The sequence below is a fragment of the Euprymna scolopes genome, chromosome 36 (genome assembly GCF_053919585.1).
Source record: "Euprymna scolopes isolate OS-2025 chromosome 36, ASM5391958v1, whole genome shotgun sequence".
Classification (NCBI taxonomy): domain Eukaryota; kingdom Metazoa; phylum Mollusca; class Cephalopoda; order Sepiida; family Sepiolidae; genus Euprymna; species Euprymna scolopes.
Window position 1 is genome coordinate 9,890,982 of NC_136517.1, and position 19,310 is coordinate 9,910,291.

Consider the following 19,310-nt stretch of genomic DNA (forward strand, 5'->3'; position numbering starts at 1 on the left):
ATTTCTCTCCCACTGAAAGAATTGAGGTCAGCCCCTTCAAGGAAGGGTACTCTAACCTGAAAAAAAAAAATGTCTGGTCAACCCTGTCGGCATTCCCCGGTAAGGGCGCCTCAGGCGATTAGCAATAACTTAATCCCTTCTCAAAGAAAGAGGAACAGCATTACACCACAATCAACAGAGACCAGATAATTAGTCTATAAAATCCCTAGTCGATCTGGGAATAATGGGTCACACCACACTCTTCAATGTTCCGAAATTGGGACCTCACTTTTGAATGCCCGGTACGTAATTTATTGAGCGATTTTGTTTTGGTAGATGAGAAATTAATGATCTTAAGGCCTTCTGCCTGATTTGTCTAAAACAATATATATATATATATATATATATATATATATATATATATATATATATCCTACACTGATGATTCCTGAAAGGATGAAACACTAGTATCTGTAGGTATTAAAAATAATTATAGTAATAATTATGTCAGCCTCTTTAAGAAGTCTGTTCTTATTGTTGAGCACTTTTAAGTTGAAATGAGAGTTGGTCACTTAAGCTCGCATGCACAGATCATGATGTTGTAATCATAAGATCACTTTAGTCGTCTAGACATTAATATAAATGTTAATTTCAACTGTATTTCTCGCGGTTAACGTTGGCTGAGTGGTTTGTTCCTTGCTAATGGTGTCAGAGATGGCTTTGTGGTCGGGTTCAAATCTTCCAACCAGCTGTAATCGTAACTCCATGCACTGATGATTCCCAAAAGGATGAAACACTAGTGTCTGTAGGTATTAAAAAATAATCATAGTAATAATTATATTAATTTTGCATATAAATAATTCAAAGTGTAATATCTGTTTTTATGTTATACTTAATTTTTTTTTGTGTACGGTCCTTCTAGATTAAGGCAATTTTTATTTTTTTGTTCCAATCCAGAGCGCGCTTTTTTGGGGGAGTTGGATTTTCCCCACATTAATAACAGAAATTTTGTTCAACTCAACCTCTTTCATGCAACATCGAGGATACGTTCTCGACAATCAGTTAAACAGAGTCTGATCCATTTAAGTTAGATGGTCTTTTTTTTTCTGTTGGGTGCGATATGATTATGGGCAATTGTAATTTTCTTTGAAAAAGAGTTAGTTTATTGCCAATCAACCGAGGGCACCCCTACCGGGTAATGCCAATGAGGCTCCTCTGTCGTTTTTGTAGGTCAAAATGCTCTACCTCTTGGGCGCTGGCTTTTTAATCCCTACCTGCTGAACTTGTGTCACATCTTCCGCGGTAGGAGAGAGGTACCCACGTGGCGAGGCAAGTGACTGCCAAGTATGCTTGTGACGTTTTGGTGATAGAAATGTTTAAGGCGATGACTGTGTCAACTAAGTTAAACTAAATATGACCAGTCCCCGCCCCTTTTCGTCCTCGTGTCAGATTTTGTACTATTTTTACACGAATAACTAGTGTTACTGTTGGCGTAACCTTATCTTACGTCATAAGTTGATAAGATGTGAGGGCGGGAGGTGGAAATGCCAGAGTTATGTCCCTTTGTCGGTGTCAATCATCAGCGCTACCTTTTTTTTTTTTTTTTTTTCATAAGGTCGTTTTGTACTTTCCGTCTTCAACTAATTCAATTCTTTAAAAATTTCTAGAATCGATTCCGAATTTATTATTATTATATATATATATATATGTACATATAAATTAATATTTTTATTTCATACGTTTCGAACTAATGATCTCCTGTTTAAATTTAAATTTTCAACAATAATAAAACATCAATATCACCAGCTTGCAGAAAAAGAAAAAAAAAAAGGATTTTACTTCGAATGATAATTTAATTTTTTTTACATGATAAATTTTTAAATTGCTTTAAAATTATTGCGAGCGTTATTTTCGAATCTTTGAAAATGTCAAAATGTAAGAAAAGTTGAACCGGTTTTTAAAGAAAATTTTTGACATAATCCATTTGCAGACTGGCCAGTTGTGTTGGTCAGAAAAGTAGTTTATTTATTTTTTCTCTCTTTTTTTTTTTTTTAAAGTTTTTATTTTTATTATTCATTTTTAAACACCTGTCCTCTTTTAAACTGTGATTTATGCGGATGAGCAACGTGTCTTCCTTAACGTTTAAAAGAGAAAGAGAAAAAGTTTAATAACGCGCATTGACATTTTATAAGCAACTTTCACAAAATTGCGGACGTAGATTGTTATATTTTGATAATTTTGCGGTTAAAGTTTTAACAAGAAGAAAAAATAACGCAAAGCTCTTTTTTTTTTTTTTTTCGCAAATCAATCGCTATATCGTTATTTAAAATAGTTATAATATTTAAATTAATTGCAATAATATCCTTATTTTAAATCTCTTTTTACTTAAAAAAAAAATATAAGTATTTAAAATATGATCGTTATAATATATTAAAAATAATATCGTAATTTAAAACAGCGCTTTTGCTTTTATTTAAGAATTATTAACGCAAGATCACAAATTTCTTAGTTTTTTTTCTCACAAATCAATCAATATCGTTGTTATTAAAAATATCATAATTCGAATCAAACCTGTCACTCCTTTGGGATTGTTCCGCTTTTTCTTTTTTATTTAAAGCTTTTTTTCTGCATTTTGTGATCAGACAACTTCACTGTCACTCAGTGTCAGTCACTATGGAGGCAAATATGCAGGTAAGTAAAAAAAGTTATTTCTGATCATTTTTTTATTTTCTTATTTTTAAATTTATCTTTTTTTTTTTTTAAATAAAGATATTGTTTGTTTGTTTTTTTACATGAAAAGGTGAAAAAAGTTTTTACAGGTGTCAAAAACAAACAAGCAGAAAAACACGGTGTTACTGCGTCGTTTCACCTTTCTATTTTTAATCTCTTAAAGGAGATAGATTTACAAAGAAAAAGATAAATTAAATTTAAAAATCACATTTGATTTTAATTTTTAACTTTATGATTATTTTATTTATTTTGGTTATTTAACTATAGAGACGGTTAAAACATCTTGCCTATTTCGCTATTCTTCATCTAAATTCTTGGTTTTTAAATTGTATCTCTAGTCCTGAAATAAAATTATAATTTACTTCTAATAAAGTTATAAATTATAATTTGATTTTTAAAGTCTTGAAAATCTGATTTTAGTCAACGTTTTAATCGCTGGCAGCCACGTTGTTTTTGTTTACGCAAAATATTTTTATCATTTAAAAATTTGTTTTAATATTACATTTTTTTTTTTTAATTATTTCAACACAAAATAAATTTTAAACATTCTTTTAACAGCAAAAAATCTTTACCGAATTTAAACGGCAAAATAGACGAGGTGAAAACTATCGAAAAAAAATGGCTGCGTTCGTTAATAAAGTTAACATTAAAGTAAAGTTTTATGCAAGTTTAAAAGTAACTGAGGATTTTATTTCAAGACAAAAAGTCTCATTTGAGAACAAGAATAAATTTTATTTTATTTTCGTCGCAAAATATTCGACTGGAAAGTTTATTAATTTTTTTTAACAGCCATTAAAATAAAATAGAAATCAACACTTTAAAAAGTTCATTTTTCTGATTCCAGTTCTATTTTTTCGGTATTATTATACAAACACCGTGACAGCGTTAGGGTTAGGGTTAGGGTTTAGGGTTAGGGTTAATTCGCTGTCACGGTGTTTGTATAACTTTACCATTTTTTCAATGGCATTGCAATTTTAAATATATAAATAACAAAAAGTTAACAAATATTCATAAAAATTTAAGATGCATGTATAGATCAACCCCCATGTCAGTTCTTGTGTTACCTCAGTTAAATTTGGTAACGTGTTAGGATGACCGTGTAAACAAAGCGACAACGTCAAATTAAACTCGATTTACTAAAACGGAAAACAAAAACTTTACTGATTTATTTACATTGTTGTGTTGTAGTTTTTGTTTTTGTAATTGTTTTCTATTGTTGTATTTAACAGTCGCGCAGACAAAATATTACATTTTACTTTTCGGACACGGGGATAGCAGACTAATAAATGTTTGGAAGTCAATTTTTTTTATTAATTCATACATTTATTTATTTATTTTTAAAGAAAATAAAGACAAAAAAAAAAATGACGCCAAAATGTTAGCAGAAAAAAAAGACAAAAACTTGCCACATGGTTACGAAAACAGCCGGAAAATGCCGACGATGCGAGGACTGCCAGAGATAATTCAAAATACAGCGTTAAATTGTAAACAAACGAGATAAAATAACAAAATTTGGGGACTTTTTAAAATGTAAAACAAAAAAATAGTGGTTAAAATCAGGTTTCGTCCGTCTTTGTTTACATTGTTTGACGATGAATGCCCTGGAAAAGTAACTTCTGATTAATATTTTAAAATATGAAAACGAACTTGCTGTTTTTCAGGATAACAAAATATACCATAAAAATCGGGCTATTTTGACTGATAGCGTTCGAAAAAAAAAATAATGGCCGAAATTACCTGGTAAATCAAAATTGCGAAATATGAAACAGAAACATCGGGCATATGAGACGGAACACGCGTTTCGCCGTTTCGGCTATTGAAAAAGAATCGTTCATTTGATTGGAATTTGAATAACAATAATAGAATAATAAAATCGACTTTTTTGTTTTGTTTCTTGCCCCCCCCCAAGGGCGTTGTAAATTTGAAACTATTTTTTTTTTTAATAAATGTTACATAAAAAAACTAAAAGAAATATTTAAAATACTATTTCACAAGAATTTAAATTAAACGGTTCTTATACAGTTTAATCAAGACATTAAAAAAAATGAAAAAGTTATATTGTACGTACTTGTTATGGAATTAAGTTCTCCGAAAAAAAAAAAAATTGCACTTAATTTGATCAAGTAGTTTACTTTTTATTTTATTGGTGCTAGTGCACTTGATACGTGCTGAAATAATAACGTTATTATTTAAAAAAGCCATTCTTAACATGGGGAGGGGAGGGTGTTTTGTCCCTATTCTGTACTTTAACCTTACAATTGAATAAACGGCCCTGTCGGTGAGGCATTAGAATACACTGACTGCCCCCCTGCAGAGGGTAAAAGCCCCTCAATGGGGGTCCTGGACTCCTGGATATGACCTCAAACTATATCCAGTGGTAAGGCCCCAGCTTGTGGGCTTTGGGAAGTGTGGAGCCACCCTTTAATTGCCATTGCTCCCAGGTCCACTCTGACCCGGAGTGGTAGTACCTGTTAGGGTCCCAACTATGGGTTAAATTAAACTGACTTTGAAACAAATATATTCTATTAAAAAAATTTTCTTCAAAATCTTTGGATTCGGCATTAAATAACCCGAAAAGGGTTGATATGCCGTAAAACAAAAACAACCAACCAACCAACAATTGAATAAAAAAAAAAAAAAAAAAAAAAAAAAACATATCATAAAACTTTAATTAAACTTGGAAATACGATTTAAAAAATAGCGGTCATTTGTTGTCCATAAAATGAATAAAAAAAAACTACAAACTTATCCAGTTAGGTAGAAGAGTAACTTATCTTGCCTTTAATAACATTTATTTGTTATATATATATATATTACCACTTTGTACGTAATAAATAGTCGGGAAGAGAAGAAAAAAGATTTACAATGGTAAAAAAAAAAAAAAAAGGTTTTATTTATTTGTTTCATTATTTTTATTCAAATTCCACCAGTTAAATGAATAATTATCTTTCAATAGCTGGAACGCATGTTTCGTTTCTCATGCCCGGCGTTTCATATTTCGCAATTTTGATTTACCAGGTGATTTTGGCCATCATCGAACGCTATCAGTCAAAATAGCCAAAAATAGTTTTTGTTTTAAGTAAATTGCTATGTGAAGATAAATAGAAAACAAGATATTTATAAAATATATATGGCGATTAAGCTTAATCGCCATATATATTTTATAAATTACTAACTAGCTCTACCTACGTATTGAGCACTTTTGAAGTAAATACTTAAAGCTTACGCATAAATCTATACTTTCGTATATTAATTTTATGTGAGTAAATGTAGTTATATATATATATATATATATATATTACGACCTAACCCAGCGTAGTTCTACCCCCTAAAAAGAAATTAAAATCTTTTTTGGCTAATACGTTTGAACCGCCTTTAAAGATAATATGTAAAGGAATTAAAAAAAATAAAAAATGTTTTACAATGGGGGACACTTTCCTCTATAAATTTAACGTAAAATAAGCACCCATTTCTTGGCCACGTAGTGGTCAACGAGGCCTGTGTCCATAAGCATTTGATGGGGACAAAAATGGATGGTAACATTCAATGCTGCCAAAACTAAGCTTCTTTCCTTTAATAATTACAAAACTACTTCTCAACTACTAGTAGTCATAGCTAATTATACATTACTTGCTTAGCAACAAAATCTCGCCCCTTCACTGAGGTCCATACTATGATAATTTCTTCCCTAGAACTGCTAGACTTTGAAATTTCCTTCCTGCTTCCCTGACTGTACTGATATGCAGAAGTTTAAATGTAATGTAAACCAACATCTTATCTTTCCTAGGCATAGTCCTGAAGTAGTCCAAGTAAAAAAAAAAAAAAAAAATACTTAAAACTACTTCGTTCAAACTCCTCCGCTTAACATTCACAGGGAACACGAGTTGAAACATACATTGAAAGCATTACCAATGCCGTCTCTCTATACCGCGCTAGAAAGTTACTTACGCTTGAGAGTATCTTGTATCTCTACAAAGCCGCCATTCGGATACCATGCATGGAGTATTGTTGTCACGTTTGGGCTGGTGCATCTGCTACTAGCCTCTCACTCTTATACAGTGTTCAAAAAAAGAGTCGCCAACCTAATGCCCCAGATAGTAGCCATCAAAGTGGCAATGTGTCTTGTTAGGGGTGAAATTCCCCCCCCCCCCCAAAAAAAAAACAACAAAGTTTGGTGGCAAGGAGGGGAACAAGGTGGGGTCATAAGTTTCAAACATTGTAAAAACACATAGAAACATTTCAAACATGGGGGGGGGGTCAGAAAATTTGCGGCTGTTCAAACACGAAACAGCCAAAGAAATTGCTGCTGAAACAGCAGTAAAAAAAAAAAAAAATCACCAAATGCCTCTTCTGCAAAGCGTCAGGAGGTCCATTCTTAGGGCTGTTGAACCTACGCAAATGCGCCAACCAAAGGACTAAGCACCAGCCCAGCACAAAGACTCTTTAGTAAAAGGACACGATCAAGAGTGCCAGCTGTCGAATTAAAACTTAAGCTCCTCTACCCACTCTCAACTGATGAAACGGGGAAAACAGGAAAGCAAGCTCCATGAGAAAAGAGCTGAAAGGCGTCATCATCAGTGACAATCTTAGAGCCCAGCCAGCCAATCACAAGAGAGTGGATGAAAGCAACAGTCCGAAAACGAATGATTGGTAGAGCATATGAAGTAGAGGCAAGAGACGGACAACCGCCAAAACAAGCAATTCCTGTGCAAAACACAAAACACTCCTTTCCAGGACACCATCAGAGGACATGCGCAGATGATGCCCATCCTCAATCCCAAATACAGCCTGACAAACCCATACATCAGAGAGGATTGCAAAGGAAAACTAGTCAGCTGAAGAAAGCATTTATGAAAGGAATGACAGCCAACGGCTGACCACGCTACAACAGTTAACAATCCACCCTCCTTCATGTTGCTATTTAAAATCCAATCCCTACCATTCCCATCTAAGAAAACAAAAGGAATAAACATTCTGATGTGGCGCCGGGGGGGGGGGTTATTGCGTGTAACCAACCTCTACCACTGCCCTCCCTAAATAACTCTTACAAAAGGGGAAGATTACTTAATGTAAAATGGCCGCTCAATAAAGTTGCTGTTTCACTTAGCTCGGTTTCGTCCTCACTCTGATACAAACGTAAGAACTTAACATTTATAACTCCACAATTTCCACTTTTTTTTTTTTTTTTTTTTTTTTAAATAAGATTTACCTTGAGAAAAGGTCTCACTGTTGAATATTATTTTCTGATATTTTTAATCTGTTAACACACACACAAACTAGGGTTGACTTATACAATGTATACCCACCCCACCCACACATTTTTTTTCTATTCAATTTATCGATTAGACACTAATCTACCATATTATCTATATATCTAGAAAAGTGAAAATGGCTGTGTGTGCATTTCCCTACCAAATAACTGTCAATTTTCTGTCTAGATACTCGAGATTTGGCATAAGAGGTATTGAGATTTGGGGAAAATCTTTTTAATCGGTTTTTGGTCAGAAATTTGGCTGTCAAGGGGTTAAAGTTCAATGATTTGACCTTTGAAAACTCTACTGAACTCCTCTTCCAATTTGGGTCTAACCACTTGAAATTTTAAATGTAGGTGGACATGTATCAAACTTTAATTTGATTTGAAACCCTCCCCCCCCCCAAAAAAAAAATGTTAAGGGGTCAAAGTTTTAAAAAATTTACCTCTCAGCCAATTTTTGGTCTAAATATTTGAAATTTTACATAAAGTGTATTCAGACATAGGACAAGCTTTTTTAATCGGCCGAAAATTTGGCTGTCAAGGGGTCAAAGTTTAAAAGATTGGACCTTTGTGGTCCCTAGCAAACTCTTAAGCCAATTTTGGGTCTAAACATCTAAAATTTTACGTAAAGGGTATTCAGACATGCAGCAACGCTTTTTAATTAGTTTTTGGGCGGAAATTTGGCTGCTAATAGGTCAAAGTTGAAAGAGTTGACCTTTGCAGACTCCACTAAACTCCTCCGCCAATTTTGGGGCTGAACAATTGAAAATATAGGTTACCTGGACATGAGTCAAACTTTTTAATATATATATTTATATACACATATGCACATAAAGTTATGAACAGTATATAGGGCTCGAGCAAAGCCGAGCTGAACTGCTAGTCCAAAAAAAAGTAAAATTTTAGGTGCACCTCAACAATCACCCCCTCTCCTCCCTGGCGACAATTTTTTTTTTTTTTCACCTTTTTTAACTATTTCTACATCAGATTACATGAATTCACATATAATTACTTAAGCCAAAAAAAAAAAAAAAAAAAAAGACAAAAAAAAAAGGTACTTTTGCATTTAACGACCCGTATTGAAATAATAACGCTATTATTTAGGAACTTATTATTTACCATGGAGGCGGGGGGGGGTGTTTTGTAACTATTCTGTACTTTCATCTAACAATTTAATAAAAGATAGCGTAAGACTTGAATTTAACCTGGAAGATATTATTTTAAAAATAAAGTAAATGTTTACTTTAACTACCACAGAACACCAACCAATAATTTTTTTTTTTGTAGTTTTCGGGATCACTGACAACTTATTTGATATCCAAACCCGTCGCAAATTTACCGTTTGCATGGTATTAACCCCTAGATCCTAAGACTATTTTGTGCCATTTCACCGCCTTTAACGCTGCACGTGAACACGCAGTAATGTTTTCTTACATGATGCGTGTGAACGCACATAGTAAAGTGACTTGTAACATCACGAAGGAATCTTTAGCGTGCATTTGAAATAAAAGTTTTTAAAAAAATGCGATTCACTTTTGTGTTACGCAGTTTTTAATGCTTTTTAATTAATCTAAAAGATTAAGTTTTAATTCAGTTTTAATTAATCTAAAAGATTAAGTTTTAATTAAGTTTTAATTAATCTAAAAGATTAAGTTTTAATTAAGTTTTAATTAATCTAAAAGATTAAGTTTTCACGAGCGGTTTACAAAAACATACTTTTGCTTCTCGTTCTTTTTTTTGGGGGGGGAGTATTCAATTATAGAACTTGTATAGTTTGTAACCGGTGCTTCTGCAGTTTAATTAACCGTTTTTCCGTAAGTAATGCGCTGACCTTAATCGAGCAGAAGAACCGTTTAATATTTCGCAAACATTCTGCTTTCATTGGAGTAGGGCAGTGGAGGGGGTCCCTCTCCCTTACCTCACCTCCACCAATGTAAACAGAAGGTTTGTGAAATATTAAACGGTTCTTCTGTTTGGTTAATGTCGGTGCATTACTTACGGAAAAACGGTCAATGAAACTGCAGAAGCACCTGTTAAAAACTATACAAGTTCTATAATTGAATCCCCCCCCCAAAAAAAAGAAAACAAAAGAACAAAAAACATGAAAATGTTTTTGTAAACTGTTCGTGAAAACTTACTTTTACTATTAAATGAGATGAAAAGTATTTTTTTTATTTTATGAAAAATATTTCTAATAATTTAAAGTGTCCGCCATGTATTCATGCGCCTTGTAAAACATCACACAAGGTTAACGAAGGTAGTGAAATGGTGCAAAATAGTGACGAGGGAGGCGACAGACCCAACTTTTCTCTAAGTGAAATTTGCAAAGAAAAGATAAAGGCGGGAAGAAGGCTGTAGAAGCCAACATAAAAACAAGGTTGTAATTCAGTTCTAAAAATCGGGGATCTATTTACTAGAACATTGTATGTGAAACCGAACCCCTTCCGAATCTGAGGTGTGTTATAAGCCTATTACCTATCCACTTCCTCGATAATCATAGATTTCTATATTCTATCTGCTGAGAGTTCACGGCCAAAATCGGTTAAGATCAATTGAAGTGGTAAAATCTTTTCTCTCTAATAAATTCCTCCTTCGCCCTCCACCACTTAACACCGTTGCGGGATCGTCCATAAGAGACAGTTACAAAGAAACACCGTTTTTTTATTTTTTTTATTTTTTTATTTTTTTTTTTTTTACTTCGTAGTTACTTACAAAAACTGGAATGGAATTTTAATTCTACTGGGTGAAACGCACCATGGAGTTAACAAAATCAAAGGGTTATTCATGCCATTTTTTTTTTTTTTTTTTTTTTTTTAGCTGTTCGCTTTTCGCTATTTTTTTTTTTTTTTTTTTTTTTTTAGCTGTTCGCTTTTCGCTATGTTTTTTTTTTTTTTTTTTTTTGCTGTTCGCTTTTCGCTATGTTTTTTTTTTTTTTTTTTAGCTGTTCGCTATGTTTTTTTTTTTTTTTTTTTGCTGTTCGCTTTTCGCTATGTTTTTTTTTTTTTTTTTTAGCTGTTCGCTTTTCGCTATGTTTTTTTTTTTTTTTTAGCTGTTCGCTTTTCGCTATGTTTTTTTTTTTTTTTTTTGTTTTTCTGAACACGTCCATCATTTTTTCTCCTGATTTATGCTTTGTTTTTCCGATTTCTTTTTTAAAAGTTTTATGTTTGTTCGCGTTTTTTTTTTTTTTTTTTTAAGTTTAACATCGTTTTTATTTTTATTTCTATATTTAAACAGGATTATTTTTTACTTTACACACACCTCAAAAAAAAAATTAAAAAAAAAAAAAAAATCGGGCGCTAGTTTATTAATATAAGGGCAATGATATTGTCCGTATTGTTTTCACTGGTCACCATGTTTGTTTTTGAGCACCCGTGCATTCAATATTTGCACGCACAAAACAAAGCAACCAGTGAAAACTATGCAATTTCATGCATGTGTGCGTCTAATATTTGCGCGTGCGAAAACAAACATGACGACCAGTGAAAACAATACGGAATACACTGAACAATATCATTGCCCTTATTCAGGGTGGGTCATAAGTCACGCACCAAAGGATTTTAAATAATTTTGCTAGTAATAAACGTTATTTATTAAAACCAAACTTAACCAATAAACTGAAAAAGCACGTTGAACACACTGATACAATCATTAAAGAAGATTTATCTCATACCCAAAGTAAATAAAATATATTTTGCCCCGCAGATTTGACAGTTTCACATCACTTAATTCTTTGGTGCGTGACTTGTGACCCACCCTGTATTAATAAATGAAACTTCCTTTATATATGTGGGGTGTGCATGTTCTCAGCGAGTAGTTCCAATATGGAGGAAACTGAGCACCCCTTACAAATATTGATTTTTTTTTTTTTTTTTTGTGTGCTTTAACTGCCTTAAAAATATCAGGAAATAATATTTTACCGTGAGAGGCCTTCTGCTAAGATAAATTTTATTAAAAAAAAAAAAAAAAGTGGAAATTGTGAAGGTATAAATTTTAAGCCCCCCCCCCCAAATATTTGAAGTGTTTCTACGTGTTTTTAAAATATTTGAAACTTATGACCTCACTCGTTACCTCCCCACTTCCTACCACCAAAATGTGGCCAAGAAGTGAGTGCTCATTTTACGTTAAATTTCTATAGGAAAGTGATCCCTCACTGTGAAATATATAGATATTTTTAAAATTCCTTCTTTTATAATTATCTTTAAAGGTCGTTGAAACGTATTAGCTACTATAATAACATGTACATTTTGATTTTTTTTTTTAACGGATTAAGACTACGCTAGGTTGGTTCGTGAAAAAAAATACCATTTTTTTTTTTTTTTTTTTTTTTTTTTCAATAAAAGTTTAAAATTTTTACGCAGTGGTGGTGTGGTGTTGGGGCGCAACAGAGATGAGTTATTGACCCCTGCTCTTTGAAAGAGAAATGACATCTAGCGGCCATTATGTGAACCTCAAATATAAACAAGTGTTTATGATAACGCAAAAATATTGAGAAATTCTCTCACATTGGTTTTGCCCCTGAAAACCAATCAGAAATGACAACAGGCTCACCTTTTAAACTTCAACGGAAATTTTATTAAAGCAAAAAAGATCCAAGTTGCAAAAAGATTCGTCATTTTTATCTGCCGTACTTTTTTTTTTTTTTTTTTACATTTTCACCCCAAACAAGGCAAATTGCCACTTTGGTGTAGGGGGCTACTATCAGGGGCAGCAACTACTGGGGCACTATGTTGGGATTTGGGCAGCAAGATGTCGGTTCACATTACACTTGAACTTCTGCATGTTAGTACAGTTAGGGAAGCAGGGACCTGGAATGGAATTCCAGAGTCTAGCGGTTCTGGGGAAAACACTACTGGATTAGAAAGATCTTTTACATCTAGGGATCTCTACTGTGTGGGGGTGGGATTTAGCTGCCTGTCGGGTTTGTCGAGGGCGTCTACGTCGTAGGGACACAAGTGTCTGCAGTTCGTCAGTGGGACAGTAACACACGAAAAGGGTAATAGTTCATCTCTGCGTAATGCTGGATACAAAACTCCACTGACGAAGAATGCTGCAATAGGTTGAAGAGTTCAGTGATGGCTTCAAAGATGGATTCTGTTAGTTCTATAGCCTCATAGTTTACTGTAGATAACTGTCTGAATAGCGGACAAATTACAGGCCAAACTGTACACCTTAATTTCGTCTCTATGGGACATTATATTGTGATGATGAAAGGCAATAGATTCACAGAGCACAACAGTGTGCGATAATATATTTCGCCCAACATAAGGTATTGGTGTTTGCAAATGATAACATTTCGCCCCACATTAGGGCATTAGAACGTCTCAATGAGACAAAGTGCTTTTGAGGCTACAAGCCTCGAGTGAGTTTCATACATCCATTTCAACCTGTGTCTGTCGAAACTGGTGATCTGAAAAGATAAATTTGGCGCCAAGAATACCTACGGCAGTTAGTAATAACAAGCAATCTGATAGGTTCAAACAAAATCGTGAGCAGATAAACCGCCCAGTGAGGAGCCTGCTTATTTCTGCAGAATTACAATATATAACGAAATAAATAACACAAAAATATATGAAAATTAAAATATTTATGGAGTAAAAAACTGTATCAAAATATAATTTTAATGTATTAATATTTTTTTTCAACGATGTAGCAAAATAGAATTTTAAAAACGTGAAACGTTTATAGAGGTTTAAGAATTTTTTTTTTATGGACAGATTTTTTTTCCTCAGTAATATTGTATAAACATATCAAAATTTTAAAACATGAAACATTTATAGAGGCTTAATAATAATTTTTTTTTTTTTTAGTTTTTTAAAAAAAGTTTTTACAGTACACTTGTATAAACATATCAAAATATAATTTTTGTTTGTCAATGTAGCAAAATATAATTTTAATATAGAAGTTTTTTTTTATTTATTTAAAAAAATCTATAGAATTTTTTTAATAATATTGTTTTTTCCAATGAGTGATTTTCATTGAAACCTTTTTGATTATAGTATTTTTGCAGTTACAAGCGATAGTTCCCTTATTTATTAAAAAGAAAAAAAACACCTTCCAAGGAATTGTTTTTGCACAAACTTTGAGAAAGGCATGAGTTATCGACCCCTGTTCGGTTGACACATACCCTCTATTGGCCATTCTTGAAACTAAAATACACACATTTACCTCATGTCATGGTCCTGCAAAAGTGCCAATTTTTTTTTTTTATAGGCCCAAATCTAGACAAGAACTCTTTTTATTTAGCTAAATAAAACTGCGTTAAGGAACATAAATGATACATTCTACTGACACTGCTTTCGAGTCCTGGATATGACCTAAAAACTATATCCGACGGTGAGGCCCCAGCTTGCGGGCCTTGGGGAGTGTGGAGCCACCCTTTAATTGCCATTGCTCCCAGGTCCACTCTGACCCGGAGTGGTAGTACCTGTTAGGGTCCCAACTATGGGTTAAATAGAATCCGACTTAAAAAACAAATATACTCCATTAAAAAATCGTTCCTCAAAATAACTAGATTCGGCATTAAATAACCTGATAAGGTTGATATGCCGTAAAACAAAAACAACCAACCAACCAGCTTTGCTTTTGTTGGGGACGACGATATCCTATGCGTGACAATAATAAAAAAAAATAAAAATAAAAAAAAAATAAATCCGGGATTTGTCTCGCAAAGTCCCTGAGTTCCAAGTTAAGCGCAAAACACGAGGAGAAGGGGTTTTCTCCAGTGTAGGAGGACCCGTGTACAGAAAGATAAACAGAACAAGCATGCAAGAGACAAGGCAAAACGACCAAAGTGTAAATGTAAAAATAAATATTTAACAACGGATGATACGGGAAAATATTATACAAAGCAATAACAGGTTAAAAAAAAAAAAAAAAAAAAAAGGGGGGGGTGTATTACTGTACACATAGATCCGAAAAAAATTGTCAAAAAACAAATATATAACAAATAATGTTATCAAAGGCAAGACAATTTACTTTTCTACCTAACTGGATATTTTTTTTAGTGTTTTTATTTAATGTAACATGTTTATCAGCTCGAAAAACATACAATGTTTACCGATGTATTTGAAAATTGCAAATGGCGGGGCCGGGGCACTCTCTGGTAAACACGGTAAGTTTGGGAAAACGAGTTAAAACTAAAAAAAAAAAATACACAAAATACTGTTAAAAACCCACCGAATATATGTTAGCCTATGTCATGGTAACATATATTGAGCGAGTTTCTAACAATATTTTTGTTAGTTTTTTTAGTTTTAACTCATTTTCCCAAGCTTACCGTATTTACCAGAGAGTGCCCCGCCATTTGCAATTTTCAAATACATCGGTAAACATTATTGTATGTTTTTCGAGCTGATAAACATGTTACATTAAATAAAAACACTAAAATAATATCCAGTTAGGTAGAAAAGTAATTTGTCTTGCCTTTGATAACATTTATTTGCTATAGATTTGTTCTTTGACAACTTTTTCGAATCTGTGTGTACAGTAAAACAAACCCAAAAAGAGATACAAATGAGGGGAAGGAATCTACCTTATACCAAAACGAACAGAGGAATAAAACCGGTTTCATTTACCCTCGGAAAATGGTGTGCAAAAGAAAACTTAATTTACACGATCGATGCATGTGACATGGAGGGAGTAATCCAGATTAAAGTTCGGTGAAAAAAAAAAAAATAGTATATAAGTCTTGGTGGATGAGTCGGTACTTTAGCCGTGGCAGGAAAATGTTTAACATTCAAGTTTGTTACGGGTAGCATTTATTCTTGGGTTTTGTTTTTAACAGATGAGGAATTTTTTTTTTTTTTTTTTTTTCCATTATTCGTCTGTTCGACCGATCCCAGTTTTCTTTTCATTTCTTCTTCGCATGGGTTCTGCTAACCTATCTTAACAACAACCGCTGGTCAACTGACTTTTCTTGCTGAAAAAAAAAAAATGTGGTCAGGGGAGGAACCCCCTTGCGAGCAGCGATGGGTCTTTGCTTCCTCCTACCAAACCACTTCACGATGCTTCCTCCCATAAACCACTTTACAATGTCCAACTAAAATGGATCTGATGAAATATTTTCTTGCACACCGTGATCTAAAAATAGACTTTATGAATTGATTCCTTCCGGGTGTCCGTTTGGGAGAGGGGACCTCTCACACACTGTCATTCCAAAAATAAAAATGATACAACGTCTTCTCTGTGCTTGTTTGGAGAAGGGCCTTAAACGTCTTTTAATATTCTAGCTTGCTCTACTTCTATGTAACAATACAATTTACACACACACACACATATATATATTAGTGATGGGACGATTCCAAAATTTTCCTGATTTCGATACAATTGCTGATTCCATTCTAAATTAAAAAAAAAAAAAAAAAAAAAAAACGATTAATCCCTGTGGTAACAACCTCCACCCTACAATACCACGGCTACCCTCGGTGGCCATGATAATACTCCCTTAACTTCAGGTGCCCTCCCCCCACCAAAAAAAAAAAAAAATTTGGGACATGTTTGTTACATCTAAGATTTAATTAAAACATTACATGTTACTCCGACACTGTATAGTCGGACAGTTGGTGATCATTTTATGTTAAATTTATATGCAAAATTAACCCCTCAATGTAAATTCGAAAATAATTGTTGCTTTTTTTTATCCAAGTTTTTTTTGGGTGCTCATACATAATCGCCTAAACAAAGGGAGAATTTTTTTTTTTTTTTTTTTTTTTGAGAGGTAGGAGTGATTTAAATTAAAGGTCCTCATCAAAAAAAAAAAAATACCAAAAATAATAATTTGGAAATTTGCACTTGCATTAGACTTTAAATTTTACTTTTTTTGCAAATTTAATTTTTTAGGAAAAAGTTTAAAATTCTTTGAAAATTAAAAATCTGGCGCTTATGCACTATTCGACTCAAGCTACTTTTTTTAAATAGTATTTTCAGGTTTTCTGATAGCTTTTTTTATTAAATTGTTAGGTGACAGTACAGAATAGGTACAAAACATCCATCCCCTCATGTTAAGAATGGTTTTCTAAATAACGTTATTATTTCAGTGTGCAGGTCAAATAGTGCATAAGTACCAAAAATTTGATTGTAGAATGTAATTTTCACATTTTTGTTTTTACAAAAAAAACTAATCAAAAAACAAATAATATTCACATGTTTTTAAAAACAAATTTCAAGTTCATTACTCAAAAATAACATTCCACAGTAAATGTATCATTTATATCGAAAAAAAAGCAATAAAACGTGTTCATATATATCTCGTCATATTATTGGTTATGTTCGTCGAAGTAGCAGTGACAGTGAATGTTGTTTCAGATATTGACTCTTAAGTGACCAAAAGTTCAAATCAACAGTTTCATTCAATCACTGAACACATCACTCAATAATTCCCGGGCCTACAAAATAAAACCAATATTTAGGCAAACTCAACTCGGCTATAGATTTTTATCCTCGACCCCCAAAATCAAGAGATTAGAGCATTCCTGTAATGATCCGGTCCCTGTTGATTTTGTTTGGAGTTATGTTCTGTGCAGTTCTAGGAGGTCCACCCTCCCAGGCTGTACCTTCTCTTTTTGAGAAGGGGTTAGTTGATTGCTAATCGCCTGAGGCGCCCTCACTGAGGAATGCCGACGGGTTGCCCAGGTACTTTTTGCAGATCAGAGTGCCCCTCCTGGGGGTGGGGGAGCTGATTTCTCAGCCCCACTTTCCCACCCTGGTATCTAAGTTCTTGCAGTGGGAAAGAACTAAAAAAACAATTTTGTTTTTAGGCAAAGTGCAACTTTATTAATCAGTATTGTAGGTTGATAGACTGACCCCAATGCTTCTCTAAGAATTCGATAACATTCAGCATTTTTATAGTCCAACCATCACTCGTGTATCTCAACACGTTTCCAGTTTTATTTCCATGTCCACATAAAACGATAAATCTTTCATTGACTTCAACTCAAAAGTCAAACTCGGACACAAATAATGGAACAATTCTGTAAAAGATAAGAAATATGTGTCAACTGATCACACTCTCTCTCTCTCACACTTTCATTATTCCCCCCCCCCCTGAACTTTCATATTTCTAATGTTACATCGGTAACCTTGTATAATGCTGATTTCTCTCTCTCTTCTTCATGATAAGCAATGCCAGGGATTATACCACCAATAATTTTTTTTTTATTGCACTTTCACCCCAAATAAGGTACCATACCACCTTGATGTAGGGGGCTACTATCTGTGACAGAATTGCAGGGATACTAAGTAGGGAGTTGAGCAGCAAGATGTCTGCTTACATTACACTTCTGCATGTCAGTACAGTCGGGGAAGCAGGAACCTGGAATGGAATTCCAATGTCTAGCAGTTCTGGAGAAGAAATTATTAGAGTAGAAGGCTTTCTGGCATTTAGGAATCTACTGTGAAGGGGTGGGATTTTGCTGCTTGTTGGGTTTGTCGGAAGTATTTATGTCGAGGGGGGGTACAAGAGCTTGTAGTTCGTTGAAGCATCTACCATTAAAATAGTTTGAACAAATTACTTTCAGGTAATGTATCATTAGTCATAACTATTAGTGGTTGAGAAAATTTTTTGTAATTATTAAAGTAAAGCAGCTTAGTCTTAGCAGCATTGAATGTTACCATTCATTTTTGACACCATTCCACTACAGATTGGAAGTCTTCCTCTAGGGTTTCCACCATTGCCTTCTGATATGTGTTCATTCATTTTCTCCCCATGCCTGTTATAGAGTGTGGTGTCATCAGCAAATATACCCATCTCAGACTGTTTTATTTTTTATTGCATTTTCACCCCAAACAAGGTACATTGCCACTTTGTTGTAGGGGGCTACTATCAGGGACATAAGCATCAGGGGTACTATGTGGGGAGTTGGGCAGCAAGATGTCGGTTAACGTTATACTTGACCTTCTGCATGTCAGTACCGTCGGAAGCAGAGACCTGGAAGGGAATTCCAAAGTCTAGCTGTTCTGGGGAAGAAACTACTGAAGTAGAAGGCTCTCTTGCATCTAGGGATCTCTACTGTGAAGGGGTGGGATTTAGCTGCTTTCGAGTTTGTTGGGAGGTATTTACATCGAGGGGGCACAAGTGCTTGCAGTTCGTCAGAGCAAGCACCGTTAAAGTACTTGTAGAACAGGCAGAGGGATGCAACATTTCGTCGATGTGACAGAGGCTGAAGTTTAGCTGACAGTTCAGGACCTATCAGATTGGCGACTCTCTTTTGAACCTTGTCTAGGAGAGAGAGAGACTAGTGGCAGATACACCAGCCCAAATATGACAACAATACTCCATACATGGGCGAATGGTGGCCTTATAGGATACTTTTAGGCGTTAATAGCAGAGAACCTACCTTCCTCGCAGCGG

The 19,310-nt window shown here is 33.9% G+C and overlaps 1 protein-coding gene across 1 annotated transcript in view; it reads left to right on the forward strand.

Annotated features, from left to right (window-relative positions):
- The first annotated feature begins 1,481 nt into the window (after window positions 1-1,481).
- Window positions 1,482-19,310, forward strand: part of LOC145260326 (glucosamine 6-phosphate N-acetyltransferase-like) — a 64,730-nt gene continuing 46,901 nt past the window's right edge. Inside the window, exon 1 of the mRNA XM_080118217.1 lies at window positions 1,482-2,670. Within this exon, the coding sequence (XP_079974343.1) occupies window positions 2,653-2,670 (18 nt within the window). The 5' untranslated portion in view covers window positions 1,482-2,652. The remainder of the gene's footprint in view (window positions 2,671-19,310) is intronic.